The sequence below is a fragment of the Brachypodium distachyon genome, chromosome 3 (assembly GCF_000005505.3).
Source record: "Brachypodium distachyon strain Bd21 chromosome 3, Brachypodium_distachyon_v3.0, whole genome shotgun sequence".
Lineage (NCBI taxonomy): Eukaryota > Viridiplantae > Streptophyta > Magnoliopsida > Poales > Poaceae > Brachypodium > Brachypodium distachyon.
Genome location: NC_016133.3, coordinates 48891921 through 48911499, shown reverse-complemented (window position 1 = coordinate 48911499; position 19579 = coordinate 48891921). Strand labels below are relative to the sequence as shown.

At 44.6% G+C, this 19579-nt stretch overlaps 2 protein-coding genes and 1 long non-coding RNA gene across 3 annotated transcripts; 2 read left to right on the top strand and 1 right to left on the bottom strand.

Annotated features, from left to right (window-relative positions):
• Positions 1 to 194: 194 nt before the first annotated feature.
• LOC100823182 lies at positions 195 to 2755 on the bottom strand. The gene is made up of 3 exons (XR_001406592.2): positions 2594 to 2755; positions 2218 to 2308; positions 195 to 618 (listed from the first exon to the last, which is right to left on the bottom strand). It is a non-coding gene; the product is annotated as an uncharacterized LOC100823182 (long non-coding RNA).
• Positions 2756 to 8624: 5869 nt separating this feature from the next.
• Positions 8625 to 9986, top strand: LOC100825331 (cysteine-rich and transmembrane domain-containing protein WIH2). The gene is made up of 3 exons (XM_003575216.4): positions 8625 to 8824; positions 8944 to 9082; positions 9709 to 9986. The coding sequence occupies exons 1-3, from the start codon at positions 8773 to 8775 to the stop codon at positions 9752 to 9754; spliced, it is 237 nt and encodes a 78-aa protein (XP_003575264.1). The 5' UTR covers positions 8625 to 8772; the 3' UTR covers positions 9755 to 9986.
• A 7652-nt stretch (positions 9987 to 17638) lies between these two features.
• LOC100825026 (xyloglucan galactosyltransferase KATAMARI1 homolog) lies at positions 17639 to 19465 on the top strand. Its single transcript, XM_003575215.3, has one exon. The coding sequence runs from the start codon at positions 17721 to 17723 to the stop codon at positions 19206 to 19208; it is 1488 nt and encodes a 495-aa protein (XP_003575263.1). The 5' UTR covers positions 17639 to 17720; the 3' UTR covers positions 19209 to 19465.
• The last annotated feature ends 114 nt before the right edge of the window (positions 19466 to 19579 follow it).

Sequence of the window (19579 nt, the reverse complement as noted above, 5' to 3'; positions counted from 1 at the left end):
ATACCTGTTCCCTCCCTATCCCTGATCCCTCAAAAACAGAGTGGTTGATATCCACGTCGTTAGACCCTTTTTCTGCTCTTCCTTAATTACTGACGATTCGGCAGAGAACTAGAGAAGTAGTAGAAGCATACAGGAATGGCTGTCAAAAAAAAAGCATACACGAACGACGAACAGGAGTTAGACAACACAGGATCTCAGATAATTCAGTGCAGCAGAGGAACTCCCTCTTTTTTATAACCAGAGAAAAGAAGTACCAATAGTACCAAGATTGCCAACAAACTTTGTTACAGGGTGCAATCTGAGGTTCAAGTTATGCAGACCATATCTGTATTACGACCTCATTGCTCAGGAAATTCCTGGCAAGTATATAATTTCGTTTCGCAGTACCAGAGACTCTAGGAACCATCACGGGGACCAGTTAATGGCACCCAAAGAAGAACCTAAAACTAATCCAGTATCCAGCTTCGAGCATGAAGAGCTTAATCTTTATGCGAGTGTGACATGTATTGCCTAGTGTATCTGTCCACCTTTGGTCCAGAAGAGCCATACTCTCGATCATAGTACTCTACTAATCCAGAACCAACTAAGGCAGCCAGCGTTAGAGCCTGAGCATGCAACCTGCAATGGTCAAATAGTTTTTCAGATGATATGACAGCAAACTTCTGAATTATGGGATGAAGAATTTGATTCGTAGGTGCAGCCATCTGGAATCTAATCAAACCTACATAAACAACTAGAGTGCCTACATGTTACATAAAAAGGCTACAGCTGCAGGCGGACATTTTCACGCAGGCATGGGTGCTAGGAGAAGTTCCTGCAGTACTACCATCTTTAAAGTCAAACTTAAATGATATGAATAAAAAGCAATTTGTGGGCAAAGGGGAAATTGCCAAGCTAAAAAGAATAAAATTTAGTGAGATGAAAGACAGATCCAAAGAAGTCTGTATCTATAGAAAAATGATCAATTTGGAAAAAAAGTTACAGGTTGCAGGATACTACTTGAGGGATAGCTGAGGTCTAAAGGTCACACGGTATTTAGATTTTGCACGGCCAGCATATTACATCAATAATTTGTGTCATGTTCCTGTGCATTGACATACTTCAACAAAAGGCTATTAATGTGTTGCAAGTTTGAATTCAGAAATTAAGCAACCTCTAATTAATTCTCTGGCCTTGCCACCTTACTACCTTAGCTTGTTAAACTTGGAAAAGACAATATTTTCATATGTTACTGAATCCCTGTAAGTTTATGGGTGTGTATGTTTAGTTTATGTCACCAAGCCACGACGAACATTAACATGCGAAATTTTGCATATCGAAACTGTAACCACGAATTTGATAACTCCAATTCATCACAAATATGAACTAGGATTGGTCAATTGTTCACACGCCAAATTTTCATTAATGTGCCAAAAAAAGTCCCCAGTCTGGTGAAATGAACATATTTTGGTACTTCCCTGTTGAAGCAAAGTGGACTTACAAACCAAGCACACAAAATTTAGCGGTGGAGTACAGATTGGGAGGGCAAGCGCCCATTGGCTTGGAAATACATAGGGGCAGAATGATTGGTTTTAAAATGGACCAGTCTATCTTCATATGGAATTAGAGAATGCACATACTGGTAAGGTTGTGGTGGAGCCATCATATATGCCCATATGACAAGTAGATATTTACAAACCTAGAAACTTAGAAATCCAATCAACAAAACTGTACTCTTCCAGCTTTAAGATAATACTTCATAGTCATGCAGGTTGTAACGTACATGTGCAACCTAAATTTAATAATGACAGAAACAAAGCAGTGGTTGTTCATGCTAAAAAAAGACAATGTACCTTCACCTTCACGTAAAAAAATAGATGTGTACTTAACCAAACTACATGAATCATAATGGAAATTTCCTACTAACATAAAAAGGCTTGAGCTTTTGTTTCTACATTTAGGTATAACATGGATCGCTTGGGTCTGTTCTAAATGCAATGGCCCTAAATGACTCCAGGAAACAACCGCATGCAATCAGAATCAGCATTTTATGATCTATCTGATGATTTCAGTAATCAATATTCCTATTGTGGTAGTGCTCGAAATTAATTAACCATTTTCCTAATGATAGTCTTCAAAATCAATCTTCCATTGTCAAATTCGTGTGATGAGATGGCATGCTAAGAAAGGCGCAAAAATTAGGAAGGGGCGAAATCATCAGATGAGAAATGCGCAAACCTTGCGTGGATGAGCTTGACGCTGGTCTTCATAGTGGGCCGCGACCAGTTGTACGCGACCGAGCTAGTGATCCCAGCTAGCCATAGACAACCTTTCCTCGCCACAGAGCATTAATGTAAACAAAATTAGAATATGTTGCAGACCATTTGGGCGGAAATAACCTCACAATTGGGGGGGAAAGGGAACAATCCCCCAACAGAACAAGAGAACGAAGAAATCGACACAGGATTGCAAGATACTGTCAGATAAAGAAACCTAAGAAACATCTAATAATCTCCGTGTGAAGTTGCAGAGATTTGACGGAATCGATACATCCGAAACCGACTCAAAATATCTAGATCCGGGCAGAGGAAAGGAGAAATTACGAGATATTTACCTACGGCTCGGAGCTTGTGGTCGACGACCCACTTCCTCATCGATTCGACCTTGCTCGGGGTCTCCGCCATTTGCTTCGCCTCCTGCTCCACCCCTTCGAAGTTTGGCGGCTTTGCGTTTCCTCTGTATCTCTGCCGAGATCTTTCTGAAATTGAGAAGTTTGGTCCGCCTGTTGCTTTATATTGGAGAGCTTGTTTGTATTTGGTCCTTGATAAAATTTGCAATTCGTTTAGTATCCACATGGTTGGATTCCTTTCTCACATGCACCACTTGCGTTAGGCGTGTTTGGTTTTCTTGTGACCGAAGAAAGAACGGTCCATGTTTTCTCCCTCCTAGATATATTTTATATTATTATTTACGGAATATTCGTATTTTGTTAGTATTGCATGAGTATAATGTGTTCTTTTTAAAAAGCATAATTGAATTAAATTGAACATCCGTGGCATATCTCACACCGGTCTGCACTCTTTTCCTATGGATATTACCTAAGTAATTAGAAGAAAAAACTGTTACATATTAATGGCATTTGATAATAATTTTATCTTTAGTTTCGATGGCAAATAACATTGCCATCTCAGTCTATTGCGGTAGATTAACTGTTTGCATTTCAAAGAAATGAGAAGTTTTTTTTTTCAAATTAAAGAAGATGAGAAGGTGCCGAATAAAGACATGTCGCAAATTGACTCTCACGTTCCCTCCCAAGAGTCTTAGCACATGCCGCTGCCACACCTATTTTCATAGTACACATATTCGAGCTCTGATTTTTCGGCCTTAGGACTTACCTTGGCTCAACCTACATATTTGTTGTTGACAATTAACTATTACTACTTCCGATACATAATAAGTGTCGCTGATTTAGTAAATTTTTGGATCGGAGTGAGTAATGTATATGATCAACTACGGCCTAGCTCATGACATGTGGTCATTGTCACGCGTGTGTACCATCGCCATGGCGCATCAAATAGGAAGCAGAGGCTTGCCTTACTGAATTTTTGTTTCCATGCCGTATTTAATTGTATTTAGGATAAAAAACTATGCGATTGTTCCTACTATGTCCTCTTCAATCTTGAATGTTCTTTGTCCGCCTCTCTTGTAGCTAAATCCTAATTCCATCCTTGGTCTATGAATGCCAACTGCCAAGCACCAAAATAGGACCGCCTGGTGCTCTGTATGTGCTCTTCTTGTGAATGATGTGAAATTTAATCATAACCAATAGGAGATGTGAACTAGTATCCGAAGAGAAGGATGTCATAGCTCAAACTGCAAAATAGATTTATATTTTAGAAAGTTAAAACCAACCTTTGTTATCCACATGGGGGTTGCATAAATACAAGCGTCATGACTTGTTTTGATTCTCAATTTAATCACTGTATTTTAGAAATAGAAAATTACGGTTCGCGAACTTGACAAAATATCGCACATGTGGTCGCCTTATTGTATTTTGTATGTATAGGTCCGTAGCATGTGCCAGCTCAGCTCAGATTTTTGCATTTTGCCCCTTGAAAAAATGCAAAAAATGCGTTCAGGTCCCTATGAATTATCTTTTAGGGACAAAATGCAAATGTCCGAGCTGAGCTGGCACGGTCTACGGACTCATACGTACAAAATACTGTACCAGTGACCATACGTGGGATATTTCACCATGTTCACGAACCATAACTTTCGATTTACAAAATACAGTGACTAAATTAAGAATCGATACCAAGTCCAGTGACCGTGACTGTATTTTACTCTAAATACAAACATACCAGGCTTTGAAAATTCAAACCATATGTGTATTGAACACTCGCCCCATATGTGTAAGGCAGCCATCGCGGTCGCAGACGAGAGAGAGAAAAAACGAAGAAATTGAAAACTTTGCTGCCCGCGGAGGACAGTGCCACAAAAAGCTACAAGATGGAGGTGCGAACTGAGCAAGACATGCACGGCAAAAAATGGCACGTTGGACGCCGGCTGCGAGGTCAAACTTCGGCCCAGAGCCGGACCAAACAAAACAGGGGAAACCTCGGCTGGATACTTGCGCCCGCCACGGGTCCATCTGGCAGAGCCGAATGAACTTTTGCCAAGCGAGAACGCGCGGCGGAGGCACGGCCGCACACGATGACACCTCGTGTGCATGTAATGTGGTCGGATTCGTCACGTGTTCTTCAAATTGGACGTAACGAAGTTGGGTTGCGCGTCCTTTCTGGCGGTTTTGATGTAATGTGGTCGGACTCGGACCGTTGCGTGTTCTTCTTCTTTTAGACGTAGCGAAGTTGGGGTTGTGCTTAATTTCCTGGCTGTTTTGAGTTTCACGGACGGGGCTACTGTGATCCGGGCGGCACGGGGATGGTATCCGCTTGTGCGTCGGTCCAACACCGTGAACGTTTCCGAGTCTAGATACAAAGAATAGAAAAGGAAAGATAACTACAGACACGGCCGCTGTTTTCTTAGTACGGAGTAATAGACACGGAGGCTGTTTTTTTCCCTAGACGATGGCCCGCACTTTTGTTGCGACAATTTTTAATTAACATAAAGAGTATTCAAAACTGAAAACATAATAAAATTATACATTCCATTTCATGGAATAACTTGATGAAAGTAACATACATAGATGTGCAAAAGAATGTGTTTTCGACTAAATAGGTGTGAACAAATTAATTATGTGATGATGTGACATACTTGTATGTTTAAAAAAATCAAATGGTGGGTTGTTTCTACTTAGATATAGAAGATTACTCCTAGATCAATCTTCCAGCCATGTTTTTTTGTTCGAGGGAACTCTCTTCGAGCCATATTAGCAAAGAAAAAACAAAATAGTGGACCAAACGAGGAGTACTCCTGGGCCGGGACAACAGCAATGCCAAAAAAGAAACTAGAAGGTGATCAATTACTTGAGGGCCAGTTCCTTTTTGCCATTCACGGTGGGGATTGACAGGGAAGGTTTGAAATTCAGTTCAATTTCCCTAGATTCCCTGTCGATCCCTGCAGTGATTGCTGGAAAGTGGAAACGAACAAGGCCTGAAAGGAAGAAAGGGTTGGACGATTAAGTTTTTCACAGAGGAAAATCATTTTGACACCCTATTTTAGGATGATGGTACTTCAGCGAAACGGAGGATTTCATTAAACGATCATTAAATTGTGAGTTCGGAGAGATATAAATGACCTCCAGCGGAGACAATTTGTATGTGCATGTGCCGTGGGTGTTCCTAATCGTCGCCTGAAAACAGAGGTGGATCCACCTTCCGGCCCTCTACTCGTTCAGGGCCTTCGGGCTGAATAAAGCTAGTTTTCAGAGGTGGATCCACCTTCCGGCCCTCTACTCGTTCAGGGCCTTTGGGCTGAATAAAGCTAGTTTTCACATCTCTAGAAGTCCATGATTGACCAATTTCCTTCTTCCTAGCAAGCCCACATATCACTGGTTCAACAGACCTTATATGACCAAACTCTAATGTCTTTCTACAAGTTTTATTCTAATAAAAATAGTTTGAGTTAGCATTTGAAATATTCATTTTTTTTGCTATTTCTAAATCGATGCTAACAACCGTTCGATCAAATCACTAAAATTTATGCAGATACAAAGGATGGAAAATCCTTAATCGGATCGTTATGATTGTCGACTGAGATCGATAAGACACTCCCTATTTTAAATTGGTATTTGTGCCTCCTTGATATTTTTTCAAGCTCCATCACTGGCCATATATAACTACTCCATCTTTGAAACAAAACCATTGCTTTTGTTATGTTCTGCGCGGGTCTGCCGAAATCAGTTTTCGTGTTATAGGGCGGCTCCCGTATAAGGAGCGAGGTATTGTAATGTAGCAGGTGAATCCGCCATTTCAGCAACTACAAACATACAAAGAGCATCTCCACCGGCATGAGAAAAACTGGAGGTGAAAAAAGAGGTTTTTGGGAGTGAGAAAACCCTATTACTTTCTCCTTCACGGTTTTCCTCTACACCAGCATGAGAAAAATTGCCTCCCTAAAATTTTCTAACTCTCATCCTATTGCACAAATCACCTCAAATAAACTCCACATTTCAACATATGGCAAGCCAAACATACCAAATCCATCGAATACAATAGCAACAATGAGCATATAACCATATCCCCTTCATCTACCATTTGCATTCCACTTCCAAAATTCAACAACTACCATTTGCAAAATTGACATCACAAGCAACATCAATTGAAGAGAAACACTTCATGGTGTGGTGGTGGAGTTGTGGGTGCATGACTCCACACATCAGGGTTCAAATCCTAGTGCTCACAATTATATATGGGTCTCTCTTACAGTCTTTCTTTTAAAAAGAGCAACATCAATTGAAAAAAGAAAAAAAAAATCACCAACTGGACCGGCCGACGAGATCGTGCAGGAGTTGCGGGCGGCGGTGATGGAGGGAGTAGGGGGCGGTGATGTGCGGCCGTGCCTCCGCCGCGCGTTCGGGGAGATAGCCCCCGTGGCGGGTAGCCAAGCTCAGGCTTCGCGACTGGGCCGATGCGGGCGGGGCGGGCCGCGGTGAGGGCGGAGGAGGGGCGGGGAACCTTCGGGCCAGGACGAGGGAGGCCGACGGCGACCCTCCGGGCGGCGGCGGGAGAAAGTTGGCGGCAGTTGGGAGTGAACGCGGAGGAGGAATTCTTTTTTCTCCTCCGGGTGTTGCCTAGAGAGGTTTTTCTTTCCTCCCAAAATTTTTACTCATTGTAAAGTGTTTTAGGGGAGCTAGTGGAGCAGTTTGGAAGAAAAAAAACAGTTTTGGAAGTGGGTTTTCTCCTGCGAGTGGAAATACTCTAACCTATTCAGTTGTCGTCATGGTAAAAAAAAACTACTCCCTCTGATCCATATTACTTGTCTCAAATGTGTCCAAATATGGATGTATATATCTATATTTAAAAAGCGTCTAGATGCATGTAATATTTCGATAAGTAATTCCGGCCAGAGGGAATATTCATTCTTCTGACAGCACATGCGTGGTACAACATGGCTCCATACAATTTTGGCACATAGAAGCTTCTTCAATAAGTTACACAATTAACAGGTACGTGATCCTTTGCTTAGAACTCAATATTCAACGAACTGACGGAATCCCACGGTTTGCTCGGCAGACATATATGGGACCTGCATTCCCGATCGGGTGCCCGGCGCCCGTCACACCAGTCAGCATGCAGCCGGGGTTAACCTGATCAGGGTCAGACTTGAACAAAAAACTTGTCTCCGTTCGGCTTTGGCTTTTCGGGTAGGCCAGCTAGCTCTCCACCAACTCATTGCATCTTTAGCTCTCGCGTTGGCTGAATTTGGAACGAAAACTGTTCTCAGTATTGATTTTCTTGGCTAACTAACATCGAACATCCTAATTAAGAAAGTGAAGACTTGTAGTCTTGTAGTACAATCGATTCATAGTAGTATCATAGTTCCATACAAATCGTAGCGTAAGGACAATCGATTCATAAAGAGCGAGTTCCAAGCATATTTAGCACAATAACCTAGAAAAGACGATCGATCAGAACCAAATTTAGCGCTAACTCTCGGCACGACGATCTGTGCTGTGCTGCTTCTTGGTAGGCGAATATGCGAGTAATAAGCTCTGGCAAGGGTACAAAAGGAACTCTCGTTCTCAAACAATGCGCTTTATTCGTCTTGAATAATCAATCATTCCTCTTCCTGGCTTAATCGGTTGGTCAAATCAAGTACGCTCGGTCGGTCAACTCTGTCCCCGGAACTCCACGTCCACATGTATGTGTTCCAGAACCAAACAGGACCGGCGTTCGGCGTTCCCAGTCTCTAGTCAAATTTTTCCCAGGGAGTACAACGAAGGAAACCCAAATCTTAGAAGCGAAGCACCTCTATAACGCGTCCTTTTCTTACCTAACGAGTCGCGGTCGTCATTATCAAAGAGGGGAAAAAGAAAGGAACGTACAACTCATGGTCGTAGAATGGCCAGGGCAAGGCAAGTGGAGTAGTGCCAGACTACCAGTACGCGGCAAACGACAAGTCCGCCCCGAACGCTCGATGCGCGAAATGAATACATTACTGATCAGTAGCACCCGGGGCCGGGCCAGCCTTGGCCAGGTCACACGCGTTTCCGCCGCGGTTTATAAAATCACGCGCCCCAACGCCCGTAGCACAAGGCAAGAAGCCAGCGGCAAGCCAGCAACAACCCCCGGCCGGATCGAGCGACCTTGCTAGCTAGGCAAGGCGGAGGAGATGAGCTACTACGGCCAGCAGCAGGGACCCGTCGGCGCCCCACCGCAGCAAGGTATATACAGCGTATCCCCGCCCTTGCTCTTCCGCTGGCTCCCTTTTCTTTTCGTTTTGGGCGATCGAGTTTAACAAAAGTCAATTAACCTTGTTGTGTGTGGATCTTGGTTTCTTCAGGCTACCCGCCGGCAGGGTACCCTCCGGCAGGCTACCCGCCGCCACAGCAGGGATACCCGCCGCCCGGCTACGGCCAGCAGGGATACCCGCCCCAGCAGCAACAGCAACAGAGCAGCGGGCCTTCCTTCATGCAGGGCTGGTATGTTTCTGAGTTCCTCTGTCTGATTTCTGCTACCTGCACATCTCGGATTATGTGAAATCGCTTGTCTAAAGAATTTTAGTTATGAGATCCAGTACTAGGTAGTTAGATAACTGGGGTTGGCTCAGCCCGACTGCCCGAGGGCACTGCAGGCGAGTGTCCCCTGCCGTGCGAGGCGTCGAGTACGCTTATGATCCAATTCTAGAGTCAAACACGGGGCGGAGAAATCCTACGCTAGGAGGGATATTCCTCTCTCCGTACTGTACAAAATACGGCGTTTCCCATGCGGCCATGTCTCGGTAGCATCAAAATCGCTTCTCTGGTCAGATTCCATGGAAGATGCCTCCGACGACTCTGACGCGATAGCCAGTGTTTGGGTACAGGCTGCCGCCAGCACTACTATCATAAAATACTGAAAACGTAGTTTGGAAATTGCATATGGCAATTCAGGGTCCTGACTCTGCACAGAAAAGAACAAAGATTATATGAGCGAGTACAACCTTAGCTGGACGCAACCTTGATTTTGCACAGATAATTGTCGATATTTTGATTTGTTTTGCCATCTAGCTTCCTCATCTTGGAGGTTAATCATGTCATGACTCTCTTTGTCATATTTGTTGCAACAGCTTGGCCGCCCTTTGCTGCTGCTGTCTCCTGGATGCTTGCTTCTGAGAAGAGAGACGACGGTTCAACATCGCCCTTCTGGAACTGGAACTGAACTGTGCCTTGTGCCTTGTTACCGAGATGCTTCTAGCTTCCATGTTGCGCATTATTCTGCCCTGTTTGTTGGACCTCCGGAATGGAATTGTTTTCGGGTGTTGATGGGATGACTATTCAGTTAATTGTGATATCCTGATTTGTAATCTTTTTTAATAAAGTAATGACTTAGTGGATTTCATTTTAATTCTCACAACAATTGCATTGTTTTTTTTCTAGGCTCTACCCAGATTTTTTTTTCTTAGGACTCACAATAAGGCCATTCGAACCAGCAGTGCTACTCAAACTCTACTTTGCAATTCCCAAACAATAATTTCAAGGGTAATTTAGTTGCCAAATTTAAAACTCATTCCCCAAAGCCCATCTCCTGATCAACACGCTGTACTCGGCACATCCACGGATCCACCAAAGCAGCCTGTTACCAGGATCCACGGCGGAGGTGTTTTTGCTGGCCCGCCTCTCACCCTCTCACTTTTCCCGGTCTCCATCCAAGTCGAGTCCACTCCTGTGCCCGGTCCACTTCTTGTGCCTCGGCCCCACGTGACATCCAGTTTTTGTGCACGGTTCCATCCATCCACACGTGCGTGTTTTGTTCTCGTGTTATTTTGCCGTGCACACATGTCTGGGTGGAAATGTCGCGATAACACCTCGCAGTCAATATTTTCTTTTAGGGAACACCATCACTCTTTTTTCTTTTTAGGGAACACAGTCAATCTTTGGACATGTACATTAGGGTAAAATAAGCCTTTTTTAATAATGCCACATAGCATAATGGTGGGCGGGTAAGAGAGGAATAAAGGAAGACACATGCATTCTTTCTTTTTAGGAAACACAGTACAGCCGCAGACACACATACACTTATCCCTATGAACACATGCACGCACACCCTACCGACCTACCCCTATGAGCACCTCCGAGAAACTGTTCCGGCACAACATCTTGAGATTGACAAAATCACCACAGGTATCTCGTAGTTGACGGGTACGTCACTCCCACTGAAAGCACAACACCGGTTAAATTTTGGAATAAATTCAGAAAAATGCGAGCATCCATGTCAAGTCGGAGACTTGAACCTACCACAAGGAACCAACCACCTGAGTTACGCTCAGTCCGTGAAGACACATGCATTCTCTTAGTTAAGAGATGATCTTTTCACAAAAATAATAAGACAAAGATAAGACAAATTGCTCATTGTACTAGGATTTCACATTTTCTTAACACTTACTCCCTTCGTTCAAAAAGGAGGGCGCATAATCTCTTGCAGCAAAACCAATGCAGTGCAAAGTTATCTCATTTTGGACCTGTTTGCCCTTTGAGTAGTACTCTGTGCGTACGCAATCTCCTCTGGCTGTGGGCTCCTGTCGCTATCACTAGCCAGCTCCTTGCATGCAAACAATTCGGAAGAATTTGCATTGGGCCCACCACTACGCTGCTTGTTGCTTGCCCACGTCCGCTCAGATTCCACCTCCTTGCATGCCGAGCTTGCCGCACGTGTGTCCAAGTCCACGCGCCGTGCCGCCGTGCATGTCCCCGCCGAGTCCGCACACGCCGTCGTCGAGACCGCACGCACCGTCCTCGCTGTGCTGGTCGCCTTCTTCCTCGCGGCCGATGGAGAGCTCGCTGCTGAGTCCGCTGGAGCCGTGGCCATGCCCGTGCGTGCCGCTCGTGCTCGTGTCGTGGCCGACCCCGCGCACGCCGTCATCCACCGGCAAGTCGTGCATGCCGCTGTGGACGAGCCCGCGTGTGCCCTCACCGAGCCAGCCGGGCTCGTCACGGTGGCTGTCGTGCGGGTCACAGTGCTCGCTGTGACGGACGCATCGCCCTCCACCCACGCGCTTCTCTTCTTCCGTGTCTTCTTCCTCGCTGCAGACGTAGAGTTCGTCGAAGCCATCTTCTTGGCTCTCCCCCCAAATCAAAAGATCCTGGTATTCACCATCATCGGTCTCGTCGTTGGAGTGGTCGCCAGGCATGTGAAGCCAACGGCAAGCGGAGCTGACTCGTCCTCCACAGACGGAAAACAAGCTCTCTTCGATTTCTCATCAAACATCTCGATTTTTCTTTTTGATTTCATCTCGTCTTGGTGTTCTTCTCTTGGAGTTGGAGGCGGAGGCAGCAAGGTGCAGTGGAGGAGGAGCAGGAGGAGTAGTATTCGGGAGGAGAAGAGAAAAGGGGGAAGAATCTGCATGCAGAGTAAAACAAGAAGGCAATAAAGTGATCAAACGGGTGGGCAGTTGAGTGGACAGAAAGTAGGGGCTCTTTCGTCAGGTGGGAGGAGAAAAGAGGAGCGCGCCCTCCTTTTCGGAACATCGCGCAGAATGTTACACGCCCTTCTTTTCGGAACGGAGGGAGTATTTAATTAATTGTATGCTAAAAGGTAATATAGTGTACGACATGTTTTGTTGTCTTTCTTAAGTGATGTGGAACACCTAAGAAAAGACAATCTTATCGACTATTGTATATGCCCTTAGTGCTCCACAACTGAACAACGTCCACACTGGCCCCACAAACAGATCAAACTTCCGAATAGACGCCTCGTTGTGAACTAGACATTGAATTTGGTTCATTTCAGAGTTGCATTTTAACTATGGTGCAAAGAGGAGATATTTTTAAGTGTCATATACATTGGTAAGGTGAAACTTTGTAATAAATAACTTGCTCAAGATAGGATTTCGCACTACTCCATTTGTTCGGCTAAATTCCCACTTGGAAAATAATACTCTATCCGTCCCAAATTATAAGGCATATTTTTTTTTCCTTTAACTAAGGCTTAATTTGACCAATAGTTTGTACATTGATATGCGAAATCCTATCTTGAACAAGTTATCATTGTATTCATATTCAAAAGAACTTACATAATGATTATGCTATAAATCACATAAGTTACATATTATATGAGTAATTTATGGTCAAACCCTTGGTCAATAAAATACGTCTTATATTTTGAAACGGGAGCAACATAACCAAGGCATAACAAAAGGAGAGATTAAATGTAGATATAATATTTAAAATATTAGTATGAGTTGTGATGTTTCACGGAATTGTATATGCAAGAATTTTAAAAGAGAAATAATGCAAATGAATAGTTTCAAACACCGAAGAACCACTGTTCACACTAAATTTGTTGTTTTCCTGCTAAAAGTGCATTTGAGTTTGTACTTGAAATTTCACACATATATAAAACATTGCTTTCCTAACATATTTTTTTAACTTTTTATTATTACTTTCAAGGAGTATTTACAATGTGGTTTTCACCATAGACACCGCCATCTTGAATTTGTAATTTTTCAGACAGGCCTTATAAAGCCGAACGAAAGGAGAAGTTACCCATAAGCTTGCGCAACTAGTAGTGCACCCATAAACCTATCTGCCCTTCAAATCTGCAACTTTATGGCTCCCTATCATAAATGCCCTACTAGAAAGCCATACTCTTGTGACATTTGGAAACATATGATAGAAAAATCATGAAAATTGGATGGCCTGTCTTTTGGATCTCTTCTGAATTGAAAAAATTTGAATTGTATAATGTAGCTATTTGGATGCTCCATGCAAATTTTGCAGATATGTGTTTCTTGAACACAAAGAAATAAGATAAAAGATGAAAAAAAAAAGACCGTTACATTAGATTTCTCAAAGGAAACGAAGACATGAGGTTTAAGTGGATTTCTTGAAAATCCTCCAACAATGAAGAAACAAAGGATTCTTGTAGGATTTTCCAAAGCCAACTATACGGTCCAAAGGGGTTCACAAGAAATCCTATGGGAAGTGGGAACCCATTCCTTGTGAGTTCCTACAATAATTCTTCGTTCCCATGGCGGCCTTAACTATGACAAGAAACATTTTTATTCACTGTACATTATCATAATCTCCCTTTTGCTACTGTTGCTCATAAGAACTTAAACCAAAATAAACAAATTAAGACAGCGAGGTTGTTTGTTTTCACCCACCTAGTTCAATCCCTATGATTGACATGGCGTAGTGTCATATATGTTCGAAAGTGAGATAACGCTTAATTACCCGCACTAAGTGAGGCAGGAGGGTGCGTGCGCGTGTGTACCTCGTGCTCTCGCTTGTTATCTCCTTTTTATTTTTGCCACTAATGCCCATAAAATATTAAAATGAAACAAAACCAAATTATGAGAGCGAGGCTGTTCGTGCTCATCCATGTCGGTTCAATCCCTATGGGCTATGGCTGACGTAGTGTATCATATTTACACAAACTTGTGTAGTTGTGTGCCTTAAGTGGGGTAGGGTTTACCCCACGGTAAGCGATGAGCAGAGGTACATTGTACTTACAATCTTGTTTTATTTGAGATGTTTATAAACTCAAAATAATCAAGCAAAACACTAATCATCTAACCAAGAAAATTCTACATGCCCCGTTCTTTGTCAGAGAACTTTTAAACTTCAGTATGTTGTCAGGTTGAGCCCTGAACTCTGAATTCGGGACTCCGAAATTAAGAATCCTGAGTTCCTGACTGTTGCAACCTTTTGCTTGTTTGGTACGCCAAGGAAAGGAAGGAATCGACAATGCCCACTTATTTTCCTCCATTGACATGTGGGATAGACAGTCTGGCTTCTTCTCGAGTGCCGATTTTGGTTTAAGGCTCCTACGTTCTTGGAATATGTTGGTCCTCAGTTGAAAAAGGTGTCCTATGTTTCTAGTTGAAAGCTGAATCTTGCTGGAAACACAGGTGTAACCTCTGCTTGTCGGCGCCTGGTGGCCGGCCCATTGCAGGTGGCTAGAGCTATATGTGAGTAACGCGGGGGCTGTGACACCCCCACTATCTAGCCCATCTTTCCAGTCACATGTTTCACCTCAGACCCACCAAATTAATTTATTTTGTCATATATTACAGAGAGATTAGCAGGAAACTAGTACTTGTGACACAGAGAGATTAGCAGGGAACTAGTACTTGTGGCAGTCACGTATTTTTTTTTAGTGACAACTTTTTATTTTTATCTGGTTCTCTCTCGTTCTATGCATCTCTGTCCCATTTTCAAGTACATTGTGGTACACAACATGTTTTGAAATACATATTTCGTACATTATGATAAATAAACTGTACCTTATCAGTTTTCAAATATCTCGTATACATGAACTTAGGAGAGGAGTACATCGTATGGTACATCACATGTACATTATCACTTTTTAAGTACCTCGTGTATATGGATTTATGAGACTATTGTATCATATGGCACATCACATTTTTTTCAGAAAAAAACCACAGTACGTGACAGATACTTGACAAGTACATCAACACACATCAGAGACACATCAAGGTACATGACAAGTACATCAAGGCACATCACAAATACATCGAAGCACATGACAAGTACATCAAGACACATCAGAGACACATCAAGATACATGACAAATACATCAAGACACATGCAAATACATCAAGGCACATCACAAATACGTCGAGACACATGACTAGTACATGGCGTACATCTTAGTACGTTAGCATTAAAATGCACATTAAACTACGTCAAACAAATGGTATTATACAGTTGAGTACCAGGTACCTCTCAATCCTCAATCACAGTACCAAGTGGTATTCACAATCCTCGCTAAATAAGCAGAAAGATCCCCACTAAATCAGCACAAAAATTACACCTTCGATGCAGTCAATCCATGTGCAGGGACCCGACAGCTCCAGACGTCCTCCACGGCGGCTGCTCCCGACGGCGTGGCATCCTCCTTCTCCTGCACGGAGTTGGATCGGACAGGCACCGAGGCGGGGCTTCCCCATGGCGCAGAGAGCGTGAGTCGTGAGGGAGAGGAGAGGCAGGAGAGAGAGAAAGGAGAGAGAGAAAGGAGAGAAAGAAGGAAGAGAGGACCACCCTGTTAATCCCATGTCGACAGAGATTAAAAGAAAAAAAAACACGTGTGTGGTGGAGAAGATGGGGCTAGATAGCAGTTGAGTCACCAAGAACTTCGACTATACGTGAGCATGCCCGGTGGCAAATGAGATAGACTAGCAATGTCGCATACTCGCATGTCACCGTATGCATTTCGAAGTCAGATGATTAGACAGCAAGGGATCCTGGCCTTGACCACTTGGTCGTCGATTTTTGCGCCCGAGAAACCCGTTCCAAAATATTAACCTACGGCCGGCGTCGAGGTGTACTAGAGCTTGGAAACGAGAACACGCACTGTTCAAATTTTTAATCTGCTGGCTGAGGTTTGCTTGGAATACCGATGAGCAAATCTTAATGAGCAGAAACTCAAGTCAACTGCAGCCTGCAACGTAGGATTTGAATACTGCAAAAGGTGGATGCTACGTGGCGACAAGCTGCCAATCTTCGTCAATCAAGATTCCGGAGGAAAATGAAGACATTGAGTTATCAGTGCATCTCCAATGGCAAGTCGGTAATTATTTTTATCTCTCTAATTTGTTTTAATGGATTCACATGTCATTCTCTTTTCATTCTTGATACCATACAGAAGCTGTTACTTCTGCAAGTAACTAGTACTAACTTTTTCTCTTCATCTCTTCATCACGTAAGACTAGTACCTGCTTACTACCTCCTATTGAAGATGCCCTTATATATATGCTCCCTACGTCACATATTAACTGACTCAAATTTGTCCAAACATGTATGGATCTATAGTCAAAAAGTGTCTAGATACATGTAATATTTCGTAACTTAATATGGGACGGAGGAAGTATTATGCTTTTTCGAAAAAAGTATTCAGCTGTTGTTTAATCTACGATCAAAGTTAAATTCTTAAATAATGGAGTAAGAAAGTACTCCTATTTTTTTTAAATTAAAAAGGGTGCATGATTAAGTGTATGCATTAAGCAATTGCTAAAACACACTTGATTTAATTTACGTTTAATTAATAGTATTCCTCCGTCTCATATTAAGTGACTCAAACTTGTCCAAATATAGATGTATCTATACTTAAAAAACGTCTAGATACATGTAATATTGCGTCACTTAATATGAGAATGTATGAATTTATCGAGAGCACGGGAATGGACGCACATAACTCACACACACCCCATTCACGCAGCTACATTGACCTGCTAGCCGTATATATGCATGATTAATTTTATTACTCAGTTTGCACAATTAGTGAAACAGTGAAAAAAAAAGGAGAAGAGAAGTTAGTGCTTCGTACAAAGTGATCGGCGGTGAAACAGAGTGCATTTTTGAAGCAAACAATAAGCACAGTCTCCTAAACTAAGAAGTGTTCCTGAAGGAACACTTTGAGCTGGAAACTAGTAATGGTCGCGTGATCCAAGAAGTATCAATGGAGCGATATTCACAAGAAAAAATAGTCTCATTTGTGCAAATTTTGAAGTAGTTATTACGCAGTAGTAAATGTTGTAGACATTGGCAAGATCTCCAATGTACTCCAACTTTCACATCCAACTTTCACAAGTACTCTATACAATATAGATATCTCGAATACTAATAAGTATTTCCTCCGTTACTTAAGGAATGGAATATTAGCTCTCATTAACCTAGATAAGACTTTGACCACAAATTACTATATCAAGACGTGTTTTATATGGTATAAAATTAATATCGCTAGATTCGTTATCAAAAGTACTTCATGATACTCGTGGTTTCATGACATATAAACCATACTTTAATATAGTAATTTATGGTCAAAATCTTGTTTTAATGAAAGCTAATATGACTCTTTAAGGAACAGAGGGAGTAATAGAATCTTCCTGTAATCAAATTCTTTGGAATCTTCCTGCTTCTTACGAGTATAAGTTTAGGTTTCTTCTGAGTTAAACTCTGTCAATTTTAACCGACCATTAGGACTATATACTTGTTGTTGTTGCTTTCCCCCCTGCAAGCGCCGGCAGTGATCCCATACAAAAAGCACCACACACAGCTGGCCAACTACTACACTCTTCAAGTAGCTGGCTAAGCTGCCTGTAAGCTAGATCGAGCAGCCATGGAAGCTCACTACCACAACAAGTGCCTCCTGTACGCCCTCCTCCTGGTGGGCTCATGGATCTGCTCCTTCCTCCTCCACCTCCAGTTCTTCCACCTCTCCCTCTTGCGCTACTCGTTCCCCTACTACCACCGTCTACGTGCTGCCTCCGTCCCGCTCGAAGCCACCTTCGCCTCCTCCCATGCTTTCGCCCAAGATTTTACCAGCAGCCGCCGGTCGCCGTCCTGCGACGGCCGGTACGTCTACATGCTGGACATACACCCGCGGTTCGATCTTCTCAACGCCTGCGTCGACGGATCCTCGTCGTTACTCGAGGACGAGCACGGCGCGTGCGTCCTCATGTCCAATGCCGGCCTCGGCCCGGCACTCGCTCCCGCCGCGTCCGGTGACGACGGCGTGATCTCCAGCAACGGGTGGTTCAACACGAACCAGTACTCCCTGGAGGTAATCTTCCACAACCGGATGCGGCACTACGAGTGCCTCACGGACGACCCGGCGTCGTCGTCCGCGGTGTACGTGCCGTACTACCCGGGCCTGGAGCTGAACCGCCACGCCTGCGAGGCCAACGCCACGGAGCGCGACGGGCCCTCGGGGGAGTTCCTCCGGTGGCTTTCCTCGCGGCCGGAGTGGGCGGCGCACGGCGGGCGCGACCACTTCATGGTGGTGGCCAAGACGACGTGGATGCTCCGGCGGCGCGTGCAGCCCGACGAGGAAGCCGGCTCCTGCGGCAACCGGTTCCTGGACCGGGCGGAGCCCCGGAACATGACGGTTCTCACCTACGAGTCCAACATCTGGGACCGCCGCGACATGGCCGTGCCTTACCCGAGCTACTTCCACCCGTCGTCGTCCGGGGCCGTCTCGGCATGGCAGGCGCGCGCCCGGGCCGCGCCCCGGCCCTGGCTCTTCGCGTTCGCCGGCGCGCGCAGGCCCAACGGCACGCTGCTCCTCCGCGACCGCGTCATCGACACCTGCGTCTCCGTACCGGCCCGTTGCGGCATGTTCGGCTGCGACAGCCAACGCGGCGGCCTCGAGGGCTGCCGCTCGCCCGAGAAGCTCGTGGCCCTCTTCTTGTCCGCCCGCTTCTGCCTGCAGCCGCGGGGGGACTCCTTCATGCGCCGGTCCTCCGTCGACGCCGTCATCGCCGGATGCGTCCCCGTCTTCTTCCACGAGGCCTCCACCTTCGAGAAGCAGTACCGGTGGCACGCGCCGCAGGGGAACAAAAGCGGCGGCAATTACTCGGTGTTCATCGACCCGGATGATGTGCTGCAAGGGAAAGTGGATATCGAGGAGGTGCTGGGCAGGTATACGGACGAGGAGGTGGCTGCCATGAGGGAAGAGGTGATCAGGATGATCCCCAGGCTCCTGTACAAGGACCCCAGGGTGAGGTTTCAAGGGCACATGAGTGATGCGTTCGACATCGCCATTGACGAGGTGTTGGCGAGGACCAGGAGGATTAAAAATGGCGAGGATTTGGGATGGCAAATATGATGACCGATGTTGATGGCATTTGATTCAGACTTCAGACGAACGTGGCGCGAAATAAACCAGAGTGATTAAGCTCCGCCCACACCACAGAGGTTCAAGCTTGGAACCACGCTGTGCTCGTCCCGACTGCAGAGCCAAGAGAGAGCCCGTCCGTTGCGAATGATTCACGACGCTAGCTTGTCAAATTTATGTGTTGCTTTTGTACCTGTCTTGCTACGTTACCGTGTATATATATGTCGATCCGCCACTGAATTAAGAGATTGTCCACCGCACCTTCTCTTGAAACCATGGTCCGGATACGTCTGATCGTCGCATCCCGTCCTCTTGCTGCCGTGTCGTTCGCCGTACGTGGTAACCGCCACCACCGTAAGCGT